Consider the following 12,752-nt stretch of genomic DNA (forward strand, 5'->3'; position numbering starts at 1 on the left):
GACACAACGACCGAGAGTGTCGGAGCCGGGGCTCGAACCGGCAACCTTCCGATTACAAGGCAAACTCCCAACTCTTGAGCCACGATCGCCCCAAGAGAAGAAGAATATGGATCTACTGACTACTGATTTCAAGTTTTTAAATGAATACAGTGGTCCCTCGCTATAACGCGGTTCATCTTTCGGCCTCACTGTTTCGATTTTTTTTTTTTACAATTTTGCATGCTTTTTTTTTTTTTTACAGTGCATTGTGTTCTGCGTCCTGATTGCCTGTAGACCACTGTCAATCAATCTTGTACTGTGTCTCCTGTACAGTACAGAATGCGTTCAGCTTGTCAAATTTACATCAATTTTCTATCGCTAGCAGTGTGACTCTGAGGTGCTGTACTGTATGTTTTTAAGTTTTCTCCCCAACAAACACAACAATTTCGACGAAACATTTTGCACCGTCAAAGGCAACCGCGGGTGACTTTGGTTTCATTCTATAATACTGGACTTATTTTGCTATGAAGGTTTGAACTTTGAGAGAGTTTAAACAAGAGAGAAAAGTGTGAAAATGTTCATGCCTGTCTGAGAGAAGTGTATAAAGTGTGGAGTGAGGGGTTTTACAGCCCTAAAACATCTATAATAATTGTAAAAAATAACGTTGCCTACTTCGTGGATTTCACCTGTTATTTTTAAAACGTAACTACCGCGATAGACAAGGGACCACTGTATATTTTAAATGAAAAGCTACAGGCTATGACATTTAACCTGCTGTTTAAGCAGGTTGGTCCTCTCTGTTCTGGCATTGCGCAGCATCCTCCTCATGTGATCCAGCTGTCGCTCCAGCTTCAAACAGCGAGACTCTGCGGCAGCAAGGTGGTTGATCAGCACTAGAAATAGAGAGAAGATACGCAGAAGACATGTAGGTAACAAAAAAAAAAAGACTATAGCTTGAAACAAGACAGTAATAAAAGTATATGAAAAGGTAATTAAATTATTATCACCATATATCTATCTATCTATCTATCTATCTATACTCACCTTGGTTGCAGTTGGAATGGGCACTTCTTTGTCTTTCTGGGTCTTTTTGATCATTTAAGAGTCTCGGTGTAATATCTTCATTCTGTAGAAGTGTTTGTGAAGCATCTTTTCCCAGTGCATGCAGACTCCGCTCTGCATGTCCTTTTTCCATCTCCAACCTCCTGATCTTTTCTTGTAGGTTCCTCAAGGCAGATAAGATCACTACACAGACATAAAAATATAAGTTAGCTACAGGAAGGGTCTCCATATGGTGACATATCTGGTGTAACAAGATATTTTTGGGGTCTAAAAGGAAAAAGAAGATAACATGACAGGAGCTAAGAAAGGATGATTGGACGAATGAATAGATGTTGGTGAAGCTGAGACATTCAAGTAGTGCAGCATCATGTTGCATGTGTAACCATGGAGCTCTGAAACACTACAATGCCTGAATGGAAACTCTACACAGGCAACAAAAGAGATGCACAAGTTAATTGTACCAGTACTGTTGGTCTCAGGGAAGGCTTTGATGGGTGATGATGGAACATATGATTGATGAGTGTGTGTTTGAGGTCTGTGATGCACAAGTGTGTTGATAAAAGGTCGGTGAGCTGGGTAGTCTTTGTAGGATGGCAGAGACAGACTGTCAGGCACCGGTCCACAGGTTGGTGGTGGTGGTGGATAAGATTCCTGCAGGGAAACAGGACTAAATGTTATTTAGTTATCTGCATTTTCCATATTAGACTTTAGATAACTGCTGGCATCTACATTTTTTACAGTGAGCGAATAGAACAGGGCCAAAAACAACAAATGGAGTACAGAAAGTGAAATGACCGTGAGAAAAAAACTATATTCATTCCGTCCAGTTCACGTCAAACACAGAATAACTTCAGGCCACTATTAGGTTTGCAACATCGTTTAGTTTGAGTTGTAGCAACTGCTGCTAGGCAGCTTCCTGTGCAGTCTAGCTCACTCAAGATAAACGGTGGCAACCTGCTTTTAATTTTTCTTTCAATTGAAAATCACCCAAATCTGGTAATACTACCGTTTCCCGCGTAGCATCAGCTGCGAGTGTTTTTGGCAGCGTCTCCATCGAAATGCAACCATTCCAGCCTGTCTCGCATGTGTTAAAGAAATGCAAATGACGCAATGCTAGCTGAGAGTAGAACTACAGCACATCGCTTTTTAATTACGCCTGACAGATTACTAGCTAAGCACAGTTTGTACAGCCGTTTGTGCTAATATGGGCTGTGAAAAAGAAAACACCACTTTGACAAGCGACACAGTCCATGGTTTCTGAAGGGTACGAATGGTTTAAATCACATTATGACTCGTTAGACACTAAGGACATATAAAAGACGTGGACCGGAGTGCCAATATCGATAAAACAAGCGCACACGGTGGGCTTACCGGAAATGTAGTTTCTCCTCAGCGGAGATTCCGCTTTGAAGAATCGAGATGTTTAGGAATGAAACTACAATAACTCTCAGACACCCTTGAGGGGTGGAGCAAGGGTTTGCAAGAGTTGCCGGGAATTTTATGGCAACTTGGGTAGTTTAGAGACTTTAGAGAAGGTAAGTGGGATGGTCGTGTTATTTTTCCAAACTGGGTCGTTACCTAGGCCGTATGGGCATCTTAACTGTAGGCTACATTCAACAAATTTACGAACACATCATAGGTTTGTAGTAGTCATGCTATTAATACATTTCACCCACCGCTTTCCAACACAGGCAAAAGCTAACCTGCTGTCTTTCCGATAACGTGTTACTCTTAGCTGTAGCTACCGTCTTACTAACATAATAATAAGTTAGGTCGGCGGTTCATCATACATAGTGTGTCGTTAGCATGTTTTTGGGACATAGGAACTCTTAAAAAAAGTGCTAATTTTGATTCTGAACTTTTTACAAATATCCACTTAATTTCATTGTTATTGCTTGTGATTCATTTTCTTAAGTTTCTTAATATCGTAAGTTTCCTTAAGATATTTTTTAAAATAAATATGAATTGTTTATATTGTTTGTATTTTTTGCAGAAAAGCCTTATTGCTGAGCCCCTGCCAGCTGTAAACACATCATCATGTCTTCAGAGAATACCTCGTATGGTCTTTTAAGTCTTTCCTCTTGAACGTGTTCTTGAATGTTTATATCCATGTAATATGTACACACATGTTTCCATTTTCTAGAGATGATGAGGATACTTTCAAGATCCTGATTGCTACAGATATTCACCTTGGTTACCTTGAGAAGGATGCCATTCGTGGAAATGACACATACATCACACTAGATGAAATCCTGCAATGTGCCAAGCAAAATGAGGTGCGTGCTTGTTGTAAGTGGACCTGAATGGACCATTACCTCCGCATGTCTCAAGTATCCATTTCTTTTCTTTTTGCTTGTTTCTTTGCTAACAGGTAGATTTCATCCTCCTTGGTGGCGATTTATTCCATGACAACAAACCTTCACGCCAGTGCCTTCACAAGTGCCTCACTATGCTGCGAAAATACTGCATGGGAGACTCGCCTGTACGCTTCGAAATCCTCAGTGACCAGAAAGTCAACTTCAACACAACACAGTCAGTTTCACTTGGTGTCATCCTGTAGAGCAGGGGTGTCAAACTCAAATACACAGTGGGCCAAAATTCAAAACTGGAACAAGGTCGCGGGCTAACTATTTATTGAAAAAAAATCTTCCTCCAGATTTAAGAATGAATCTCTTCTTATGGACTCAAACAAGTTTTGCTGAAAAACTGAATATGGAACGAGCAAAGCTTAACACTAAACAATATATATATTAGCTGTATAATACCAGTAGGCCAGCTCTAATAGTAATTTGGTATGGCTTCGCGGGCCAAATGTAATTAGGCTGCGGGCCAAATCTGGCCCGCGGGCCAGAGTTTGACACCTATGCTGTAGAGGTTTTGCACGTAATGTCATGTGCAGGTCGCTTAAGAACTGTTCGCCATATTGGATGTGATAAATGGTGGCGATCACATCCAATCACTCATATACACTTAACATACAAATTATCACTGATATTAATGAGAAATGAGCTATGCTGACTCATTGACGATGTAAGAGATAATGTACAGAGATGTGTCAGTATCATTATAAAATAAATACAATAAAAATCAGGTAAATACCTGAGCAATAACTGTGGTCCACTTGATCCAGTGATTACAATTCCAGGCCAGTAACTGGGGTTTGTTACCCATCTTGACACATAATACTGATAATTATTTAAACTTTTATACACCTTCATATCTTGTCCAATATAATTCGTTTTAAACAACATAATGATCTAAATCATGTGGTGTGCAGTCAGGGGGAATGCAAGGGTTACACAGCAAGAAGCTTGTTATGAAAGTGTGTTACTTTCTCTGAGAGAGTATATACACTGGTTTCTTTACTCTTTTACTCATCTAAGGAATGTTTAGTAGGTTTGTAACTGTATTTCAGGATTACAAGCCCAAAAAACAAGTTAGTGTCACATGGTAAACGGTCACGTGTCTGTGTTAAATATCAACACTTCACCGAGTTCTTTTGATTCCTCATAGGCATCCGATGGAAGACAAAACACTGCTCAGTAGACCTTTTCACACTTACACAGTGACTTCTAGAAGGGTGATGCGTCCTGCATGACACGTTGCCGCGGATCTCAAAATGGTGGTGCCCCCAATAGTTTTATTATAGAAGCTCTCTCATTCTAGTCTAAAAAACAGTGTCTCAGTAACTTTCCACTAGAAGATGGTCCCCTGTTATCTACCTTTTCCCAGGCAAGCGTGAGTCTGCAACATTCAACCCCCCAAAGACACGTAGTCTAATGCCTTTATTTTCAGGGCCGTGTCCACTTAATACTATACTATATAACTTTATAACCCTTATTAATAAAAAAGCATAGCATTATTGAGGCACTTCAAATTATTTAATCCCAACATGTGCTAAACTTCTATAACACACTGTTTTATTTGTTACTGTATGTATAAATGTTATATGTGTGTTGATATCTTGTAGGTTCCCCTGGGTTAATTATCAGGATGAAAACCTGAACATCTCTATTCCCGTGTTCAGCATTCATGGGAACCATGATGACCCAACTGGAGTGAGTTGCTTTTAGTGACAAAGGAAGTTATGAATTCAGATACAACACCCATTGTCAGGGTTCCTTTGACCCAGTGTTTTCAGTTCTGGACCTTTTGTCATTGTTGGTTTTCACGTGTGTGTTTCCTGTTTTATTGTGTTAGTCTTCTGTCTGTGTGCATTCTGTTAAGTTCTACTTCCTCTTTGTCATTAATCAGATTTAGTTCAGCTGTGTTCTCACCTGTTTCCACTCATCATCGTTATCCAGTGTATTTAAGCCCTCAGTTTCCCTCAGTTCTTTGTCTTGTTGTCGTCAACTCATCGTGTGTGTTTACAGTCTAGTTCAGTAGTTAAGGTCAACCTTTCATGTTCAGTTCATCCTGTTTGTGTAATAAATCTGTGAGTCCTGCAGTTGGGTCCTCTCTTTCCATTCTCATACACCTGACTGTGACACCCATGCACTAATATTCAAGTATGTGGATTTCTGTATTTTTTCTCCAAGGCTGAAGGCTTGTGTGCATTGGATCTGCTGAGTGCTTCTGGACTAGTCAATCATTTTGGCCACTCCCACTCTGTGGAGAAGATAGAAATCAGTCCCATTTTAATACAGAAAGGCATCACCAAGCTTGCCTTATATGGTCTTGGTAGGTTCATGTTTCCAGATGGATCAGTAGTGTCCATTCCTAAAATAATCTTGTTGTTTCACTAAGATTTGTCAATCAATCAACGATTGATTTTAATTTTGTATTAATATGTCTCAAGGTTCTATCCCAGATGAGCGCCTGTACAGGATGTTTGTCAACAAACAGGTATCCATGCTTCGCCCGAAAGAAGACCAAGATGGCTGGTTTAACCTCTTCACCATCCATCAGAACAGGTAACTACATCATTTAAAAGCATTTGAGATGCAGCTGTGTCAAACTATGGAGTGCTGAAAGTGTCAAACAGTATTAAATAAATACATAAATAAATACTTCATCATGTAATCAGTTAAACAGGTCATTAATATAATAATTAGATTTTGAAATACATAATAAATAATTTACAAAGTACATAATTAAGTAAACAGTGCTACTGGCGATTTAATTTGAAATGTATTCTGGGATACCTGGATACTCCAAATCCATATAGCCACCTATTGACATTGACACTGCATCAATCCATAATCCATCATCTGGGATTGGGCCATCTTGATTTGCTTTGCAGGGTAACCAAGCAGATGTGTGGGTCTGTTGACAAGTTGTTGTGATAGTTTAAATGACTTCATGATCCAGGAACCATGAAATAAATAAATAGTGAAATAGTAAAACATGTTTTTATGTTTTTAACTAATTAATGACACATTTAAGTAATTATTTTCTTTTGAATTTATTTATTAATTTGTTGAATTTATTTCCTATCTTAGTTAACTAGTCATACAGTTAAATAATGATGTCTTATCATGAATTATTAATATGTGTTATAATTAATTAATTCAATAATTAAATAAACACACAATGGTGCATTCATTTATTTCATTTACTAAACAAGTCTGTCTCCAAGTGTTCCTCAGTAAAAATACAGGGTGTTGTGTATGTCAGAGTCTTACCTCTGATACTGCTGGATAAACAGAAACTCACTCAGGAACGAGGTCACACAGAGCTCAAGTTTTCACTTGCAAGAGGGAAGCAGTTGTCTCCAACCCACTTCAACTTGCTTTCCTCCTGCAGGTTGTTTTTATTGGTTACACACAGATGTCGGCATCTCGTCCCAGCCAGGTGGCTTCCTTCATTGAATAGAATCTGTTCTTCTCAAAGCTGCTTGTTCCCCTTATCGAGGTCGTGCACGTACTCATATGCACGGGTTACATAGAGAGCAAATACAAACATTCTAGCTTTTTAAATGGCAACCTACAACACATACATTAAACCTAACAGTGTATATGAGAGGGAAGTTGTGACATGAAAAAAAATCTTGTATTAGTATAACTTGTTCATAAATTTCTTTTTATTTGATCACCTAATTATGTAAAAATACCAACAACTTTTTCTGTGTTTGTATTTTGTCAAGGAGTAAACATGGTCCCACAAACTACATTCCTGAGCAGTTCCTGGATGATTTCCTTGACCTGGTGGTGTGGGGTCATGAACATGAGTGTTTGATTAAACCCACCCTAAATGAACAGCAGCTCTTCTATGTGTCACAGCCTGGAAGCTCTGTAGCTACATCCCTTTCTCCTGGAGAAGCCACCAAGAAGTATGAATGCACACACATTAAATGAATCACATTCTGAATGTATTTTAATGTCAGTTCTCAAAACACTGTTTGTCTGTTTATTCATATCTAGGAAAATTGGTCTGTTGAGGGTGAAAGGTCGTAAAATGAAATTGCAAGAGATCCCCCTGAAGACTGTGCGTCAGTTCTTCATTGAGGATGTGGTGCTGGCTGATCATCAGGACTGCTTTACACCAGATACACCTCATGTAACAAAGAAGGTGGAGGACTATTGTTTTGCAAAGGTCACAGAGATGCTGGACGAAGCAGAAAGGGAAAGACTTGGATGTCGGCTTACACCTGAGAAACCTCTTATTCGCCTGAGAGTAAGATGGATACACTGTGTGCATACATCCTAATGTTGCTGCTTAATTTAAATCTAAATATGAAATTCTCTTTGCAGGTGGACTACAGTGGCGGTTTTGAGGCATTCAATACCTCACGGTTCAGCCAGAAGTTTGTGGATCGTGTGGCCAACCCGAAAGACATAATTCACTTTATCAGACGCCGTGAGCAGAAGGAAATCAAAGGTTTGGCTGCTGCTGTGAATCTCTACACCATTAACTCAGCACTGAATAAATCCCATAATGTAGCTCTGCTTCAGAGAGTAAACTGACCATTCAGCCCTCTGATTTAACTTAAAAAGCAATTTATTTTGCTTTTTAGATGAGAGCAGTATTGACTATGGGAAGCTGTTCAAACCTACTGCTGTCGAAGGGTTGAGAGTGGAGGACCTTGTCAAGCAGTACTTTGAGGCAGCAGAGCAGGTGTGCTCATCTTAAAACCGGCATGTTTAGTGTATGAAATCTCTTGTTTTCATCTGGCATTTGATCTTTGTATTCTTTCTGTATGTCTAGAAGGTACAGCTGTCCCTGCTGACTGAACAAGGCATGGGTAAGGCCATTCAGGAGTTTGTTGACAAAGATGAGAAGGAAGCCATCGAGGAGCTTATCACTTATCAGTTGCAGAAGACACAGCTCCATCTTCAGTCTAGAGGAGTAACCACAGAACAGGATATAGATGCAGAGGTAAAAGAACGTGGCATGTAGTGGAAGTGGAGTAATTATTGTGGTCATATTATATATTTTTCATGTTTTTATATTTTCAGGTTCGGCTATTCAGAGATTCCAAAAAAAACACAGCTGAGGAGGAGAAAGACATCCAAGAAGTAAGTAATGACTTCACTGAAGCCTGAAATTCATTTCTGTGTTTGGTTAATTGTCTCTTTCTTTCTCAGGCTATGAACAGAGCCAAGGCTCACCGGTTGGAGCGTGGTGATGGTGACTTCGCAGATCAGGATGTTTCAGATGTTAATATGGACTCTGACGAAGGCTCGGTTCCAGTTGCTGCACCTACACGAGGCAGAGGGCGAGGAAGCAGAGGCCGTGGTGGCCGAGGGAGGGGCAGAGGTGAGGGCGATAAAGAGAAGCAGTAAAGGTGTATTTAAAAATCTTGATATGCAACCAGTGCAGTGACTAAGTACAAGTTCCCATAAATGTGTGGCACTTGTAGGTTGACTTGCTTTCACTCTTATGTCCAGTTCATCCCAAACCAGCTCGATGGGGTTTAAGTCTGGAGACTGTGCTGGCCACTCCATGTTTTCAAGCTTACCATCTTGTTCATTTTTCGTGAGGAGTTCTGGCATAGCTTGGACTTATGTTTTGATGTTGATGCCACACACTGTGGAATCATCCTTTCACCTACTGACGGCATTCAAAAACCCTGCATGATGAACCGAAGATTTCAAATTTTGATTCATTAGTCCATAATACCTTCTTCCAGTCCTCAGTAGTCCAATGACAGTGTTTCATAGCCCAGGCAAGCCTCTTTGTCTTATTCTGACATCTTAGCAGTGGCTTTCTTGCTGCAACTCGTCCTGTCAAACCTGCAGCTTAAAGTCTTCTCTTCTGAGACTTGTTTACTACAACCACTATTAAGCTGTGTTTGAAGCTTTTGTCCTGTGAGCCGCCTATCACGCAAGCTGTTAACTCTCAGAAATTTGCCCTCTGATTCAGTTGTGGCTTTGGGTCTGCCAGAGCTCTTCCTGTCAGAGTTTGCCCCAATTTCTGAGTAGCTTTTGATGGTGAAAGAAACTATAACGACTCCTTGACTTTCTTTGCAATTTCTTTGTAGGAAGGACCTACATTTTTAAGTGTTATGATGCTCTGTCTCGCTTCCATTGTTAATTGCTTTTTTCTCACCATTTGTGTAGCAACACACTAGTTTCTGCAATACAGTACTGTTCAACTGATGCTCACAAGGGTATGGTACCACAGTGTGTTCCAACACTGCTTTATACAGACAAAGGAGGTTGTAAGTAATCTAGAAAATCTGAAACACCTGTAGGAATTGTAGCACCAGCTTTTGACTTCCATTGCTGCAGAACAACTTTAAATTGTTAACCCATTTTGTGTTGCATGAAAAAGGAGCTTTTTGTATAATTCTGAAATGAACATTGATGATAACATGATGTCATGATGGGATGACATTTCGCATAAATATTATAGACATTATAGGCTAATGTGATAGTACAGAAAAAGCAACGTATATAATATCAATCCATGATTTCAATGACTTGTTCCATTATTTTTCGGGCTGTTCAGGTGCGACTGCCTCTGAACCAAAGCCAGCTGGTCGGGGTCGGTCCCAGAAGTCCTCAACAACATCCCAAAGCAGGAGCATTTTGCAGGGTAGGGGAATGTAAACTTCTGTTAGTGTGACTGTCTGTAAACACATGTTGCACTTGTCTATCCACAAAAAGAACCACAGAAAATTCACGGAAATCTGTCCCACGTCCACTGTATGTTTCCTCCCTCGCTCTTCAGCATTTCAGGCATCCTCTCAAAAGCCTTCTCGGACTAGAGCCACCAAATCTTACACAGATGAAGTGAGTTAATGATAAACGATAACACTCATAAACTCACAAATCTCCATTTTTAAGTGAAGCATACCATCCACTAACATTTAATCTCATATTTATCCATCTTTAGGTGATCATTGATGACTCAGATGAAGATATACCTGTAACAAAAGCTGCCCGGCCGCCTCCAAAGTATGTTTGTTTAAACCTAGACTGTAGAAGTGTTATATAGTGTTGTATTTTAGAGCAATGGCTTTTCTTAAAATCTTTGTTCTTTTCTACACCAGACCGTCGTCCTCATCAACATCGTCCTTCTCTAAATACGGCTCTCAGAGCCAGAGCCAGTCAAGAGGAATTGCATTTGAGGACAGCGATGATGATGAGGTAAAACAAGAAGGCAAATTCATGTACAGGATGTGTCGTGTAAAGTGGGATTAACATTAAATCATATAATTTTAGGTGCAATAAAAATGCATCTGAATTCATGACATCACACATATATTTATCCAACATTTTTACATCTTTTAGTTTTCTCTGACTCGTGCCTTAATCCTTTTTTCTTCATCTCTCTTTTTTTTTGATACAGGATGATCCATTCAAAGCCCCGACCAGAAGATAACCATAAGTCCATCTTAATTTTTCCAAAGTTGCAAGTTAGCTGCTCCGGTATTATTCTGAATGATTTCAAGGTCCATACACATTCAATTTCCTCATCACTCATTCTTAATGTTAACATTTTCATATCAGTCTGTTTTCTGGTGAAAGGTTAGATTGAAGGGTACATATGGGCAAGGTGGAGCTTTTGTCCTGGGTTTGCACAGTAAGACTGTGCCTGTCAGTTGGTGGTGGACTGCATCTGTACATCAACAGTAACCACTAATGGGGTTTATCTCTGGCTTTTGTAGTACTTTTGTAGTTCTTGAAAAATAAATGTTGCTTTTGATATGTAATCAAGTGTTTTATTTTTGCAATATAACTCAAAGTCACACATACACTTAGTGGACCCTTTATTAGGTCCTCCTAACTAGTACAAGGTCGATAATCACTGTTGCCTTACTCCTTCGTGACATAGATTCAAAAAGGATACTGGAAACATTTCTCAGAGACTTTGGTCCATATTGACATGATAGCATCAGACAGTTGCTGCAGATTTATCAGCTAGATATCCATGACGAGTCTCTTAATTCCATTCCAACCCAGAGTTGTTCTATTGTATTGAGATCTGGTCACTGTGGAGGGCGTTTGAGTACAATGAACACATTTTCATGTTTAAGAAACAGTTTGAGCTTTGGTGCATGGAGTGTTACCTTGTTGGAAGCAGCCACCAGAAGATGGGTGTACTGTAATCATTAAGTATAACAAGAAACCATTTTCGACACCTTTACACCAGCAGCAACGGCTCGAACCATTGCTACAAGGCAGGAAGGCTGACCCAACCATCTAAATTCTGCAGGAGACATTGGGCCTCCTTATGCTGGGCTTACACTGTGCGATTTTTGGCCCATTTTGAGCCGATTTTTGAGTCGTGCGACCGTTTTGGCGATCGGCCCGATTTTGGCCTTCATCGTGCGTCGTGCATCGTGTAGTATACGTGGGGTAACGAGAAGCGATTGGCACCTCACGACCAGCTCCCGATCATCAATCGCTTGGTCGTGAGGGTGTCACCGCAGTTTGCCACACTGCGCACGCGCAAACACAAATGTCAGCGAAAAAGACGGAACAGCACGGCAGTGCAGCGTGTGATCTGGACACAAGCGATGGAGGCACAACTTGTAGAACTTTGGAAAGCTCATCCGAGCCTTTTCGATGTGGCCTCACAAAATTATCACGATCACAACAACCGTGAAAATAGTTGGATCTACACTGCTGCTCAATCACAGCTGCCTGACCAATGTTTTTCATTAGCAATTTAGCAAAGTTGATGGTGGTGGTGTGTCTGTGTGAGTGAAAGACGGAGAGGGAGAGCGAGCGACAGAATTTCTGTTATAACCTTCATTTTTATGGACGCACAGTGTGAGCACTCAGGTCGCATCAGAGCATCGGGCCGTATAGTGTGAGACCCTGCATCGTGACCTATGAACTTCTAACCCCTGCGAGTCAATCGTGCAGTTTGAGCAGGAGCTGAATCGCGCGACTGAAAAAATCGCACAGTGTTTGCCCAGCTTTAGACTCTTCTGCAGCTGTAGCTCATTTGCTTCAAGGTTTGAATGTTGTGCATTTAGAGTTGCTCTTCTGCATTTCTTGGTTGTAAGAAGTGTTTATATAAGTTACTGTTGCCTTTCTATCAGCTTGACACAATCTAGCCATATTCTACGAATTCTGAATAACACCATTTTAGAAGTCAGGTATTAACCCTTTAAACCAGGGGTCCCCAATCGCAGTCCACAAGGGCCGGTGTCCCTGCAGGTTTTAGATGTGTCCTTGAGCTATCACAGCTGATTTAAATGGCTAAATTACCTCCTCAACATGTTTTCAAGTTCTCCAGAGGCCTGGTAATGAGCTAATCACTTGATTCAGGTGTTTGACATCTAAAACCTGCAGGACACCGGCCCTTGAGGCCTG

General features: G+C 40.4%; 2 protein-coding genes across 4 annotated transcripts in view; one reads left to right on the plus strand and one right to left on the minus strand.

Moving 5' to 3' along the window:
• Positions 1–2,109, minus strand: part of cep57 (centrosomal protein 57) — a 6,455-nt gene extending 4,346 nt beyond the window's left edge. The window contains exons 1-4 of the mRNA XM_005720857.2: positions 2,048–2,109; positions 1,503–1,692; positions 1,024–1,224; positions 751–872 (exon numbers count right to left, since the gene is read on the minus strand). Coding sequence (XP_005720914.1) covers positions 751–872; positions 1,024–1,224; positions 1,503–1,692; positions 2,048–2,095 — 561 coding nt within the window. The 5' untranslated portion in view covers positions 2,096–2,109. The remainder of the gene's footprint in view (positions 1–750; positions 873–1,023; positions 1,225–1,502; positions 1,693–2,047) is intronic.
• Positions 2,110–2,240: 131 nt separating this feature from the next.
• On the plus strand, positions 2,241–11,140 carry mre11a (MRE11 homolog A, double strand break repair nuclease). 3 transcript variants are annotated; one of them, XM_005720856.1, is made up of 19 exons: positions 2,241–2,305; positions 3,035–3,098; positions 3,185–3,317; positions 3,413–3,573; positions 5,012–5,099; positions 5,580–5,721; positions 5,840–5,954; positions 7,127–7,312; positions 7,404–7,656; positions 7,734–7,860; positions 7,997–8,097; positions 8,188–8,358; positions 8,439–8,498; positions 8,568–8,739; positions 9,934–10,020; positions 10,156–10,217; positions 10,321–10,382; positions 10,478–10,574; positions 10,777–11,140. In XM_005720856.1, the coding sequence occupies exons 2-19, from the start codon at positions 3,079–3,081 to the stop codon at positions 10,807–10,809; spliced, it is 2,070 nt and encodes a 689-aa protein (XP_005720913.1). In that variant the 5' UTR covers positions 2,241–2,305; positions 3,035–3,078; the 3' UTR covers positions 10,810–11,140. The 3 variants fall into 3 exon arrangements, with proteins under 3 accessions (XP_005720913.1, XP_005720911.1, XP_005720912.1); XM_005720854.1 differs by lacking the exon at positions 2,241–2,305 and adding an exon at positions 2,414–2,576; XM_005720855.1 differs by lacking the exon at positions 2,241–2,305 and adding an exon at positions 2,590–2,680.
• Positions 11,141–12,752: the final 1,612 nt, after the last annotated feature.

This window comes from Pundamilia nyererei, unplaced genomic scaffold (genome assembly GCF_000239375.1).
Source record: "Pundamilia nyererei isolate P.nyererei 1_Seehausen unplaced genomic scaffold, PunNye1.0 scaffold00003, whole genome shotgun sequence".
Lineage (NCBI taxonomy): Eukaryota > Metazoa > Chordata > Actinopteri > Cichliformes > Cichlidae > Pundamilia > Pundamilia nyererei.

What these genes read in the sequence shown, in the direction of transcription:
- mre11a (XM_005720856.1), top strand. Translation starts at nt 3,079, where the DNA reads ATGTCTTCAGAGAATACCTC. An exon ending in TGAGCAGAAGGAAATCAAAG is followed by an intron (nt 7,861 to 7,996) that starts GTTTGGCTGCTG and finishes TTTGCTTTTTAG; the next exon opens with ATGAGAGCAGTATTGACTAT. An exon ending in AACAGGATATAGATGCAGAG is followed by an intron (nt 8,359 to 8,438) that starts GTAAAAGAACGT and finishes TTATATTTTCAG; the next exon opens with GTTCGGCTATTCAGAGATTC.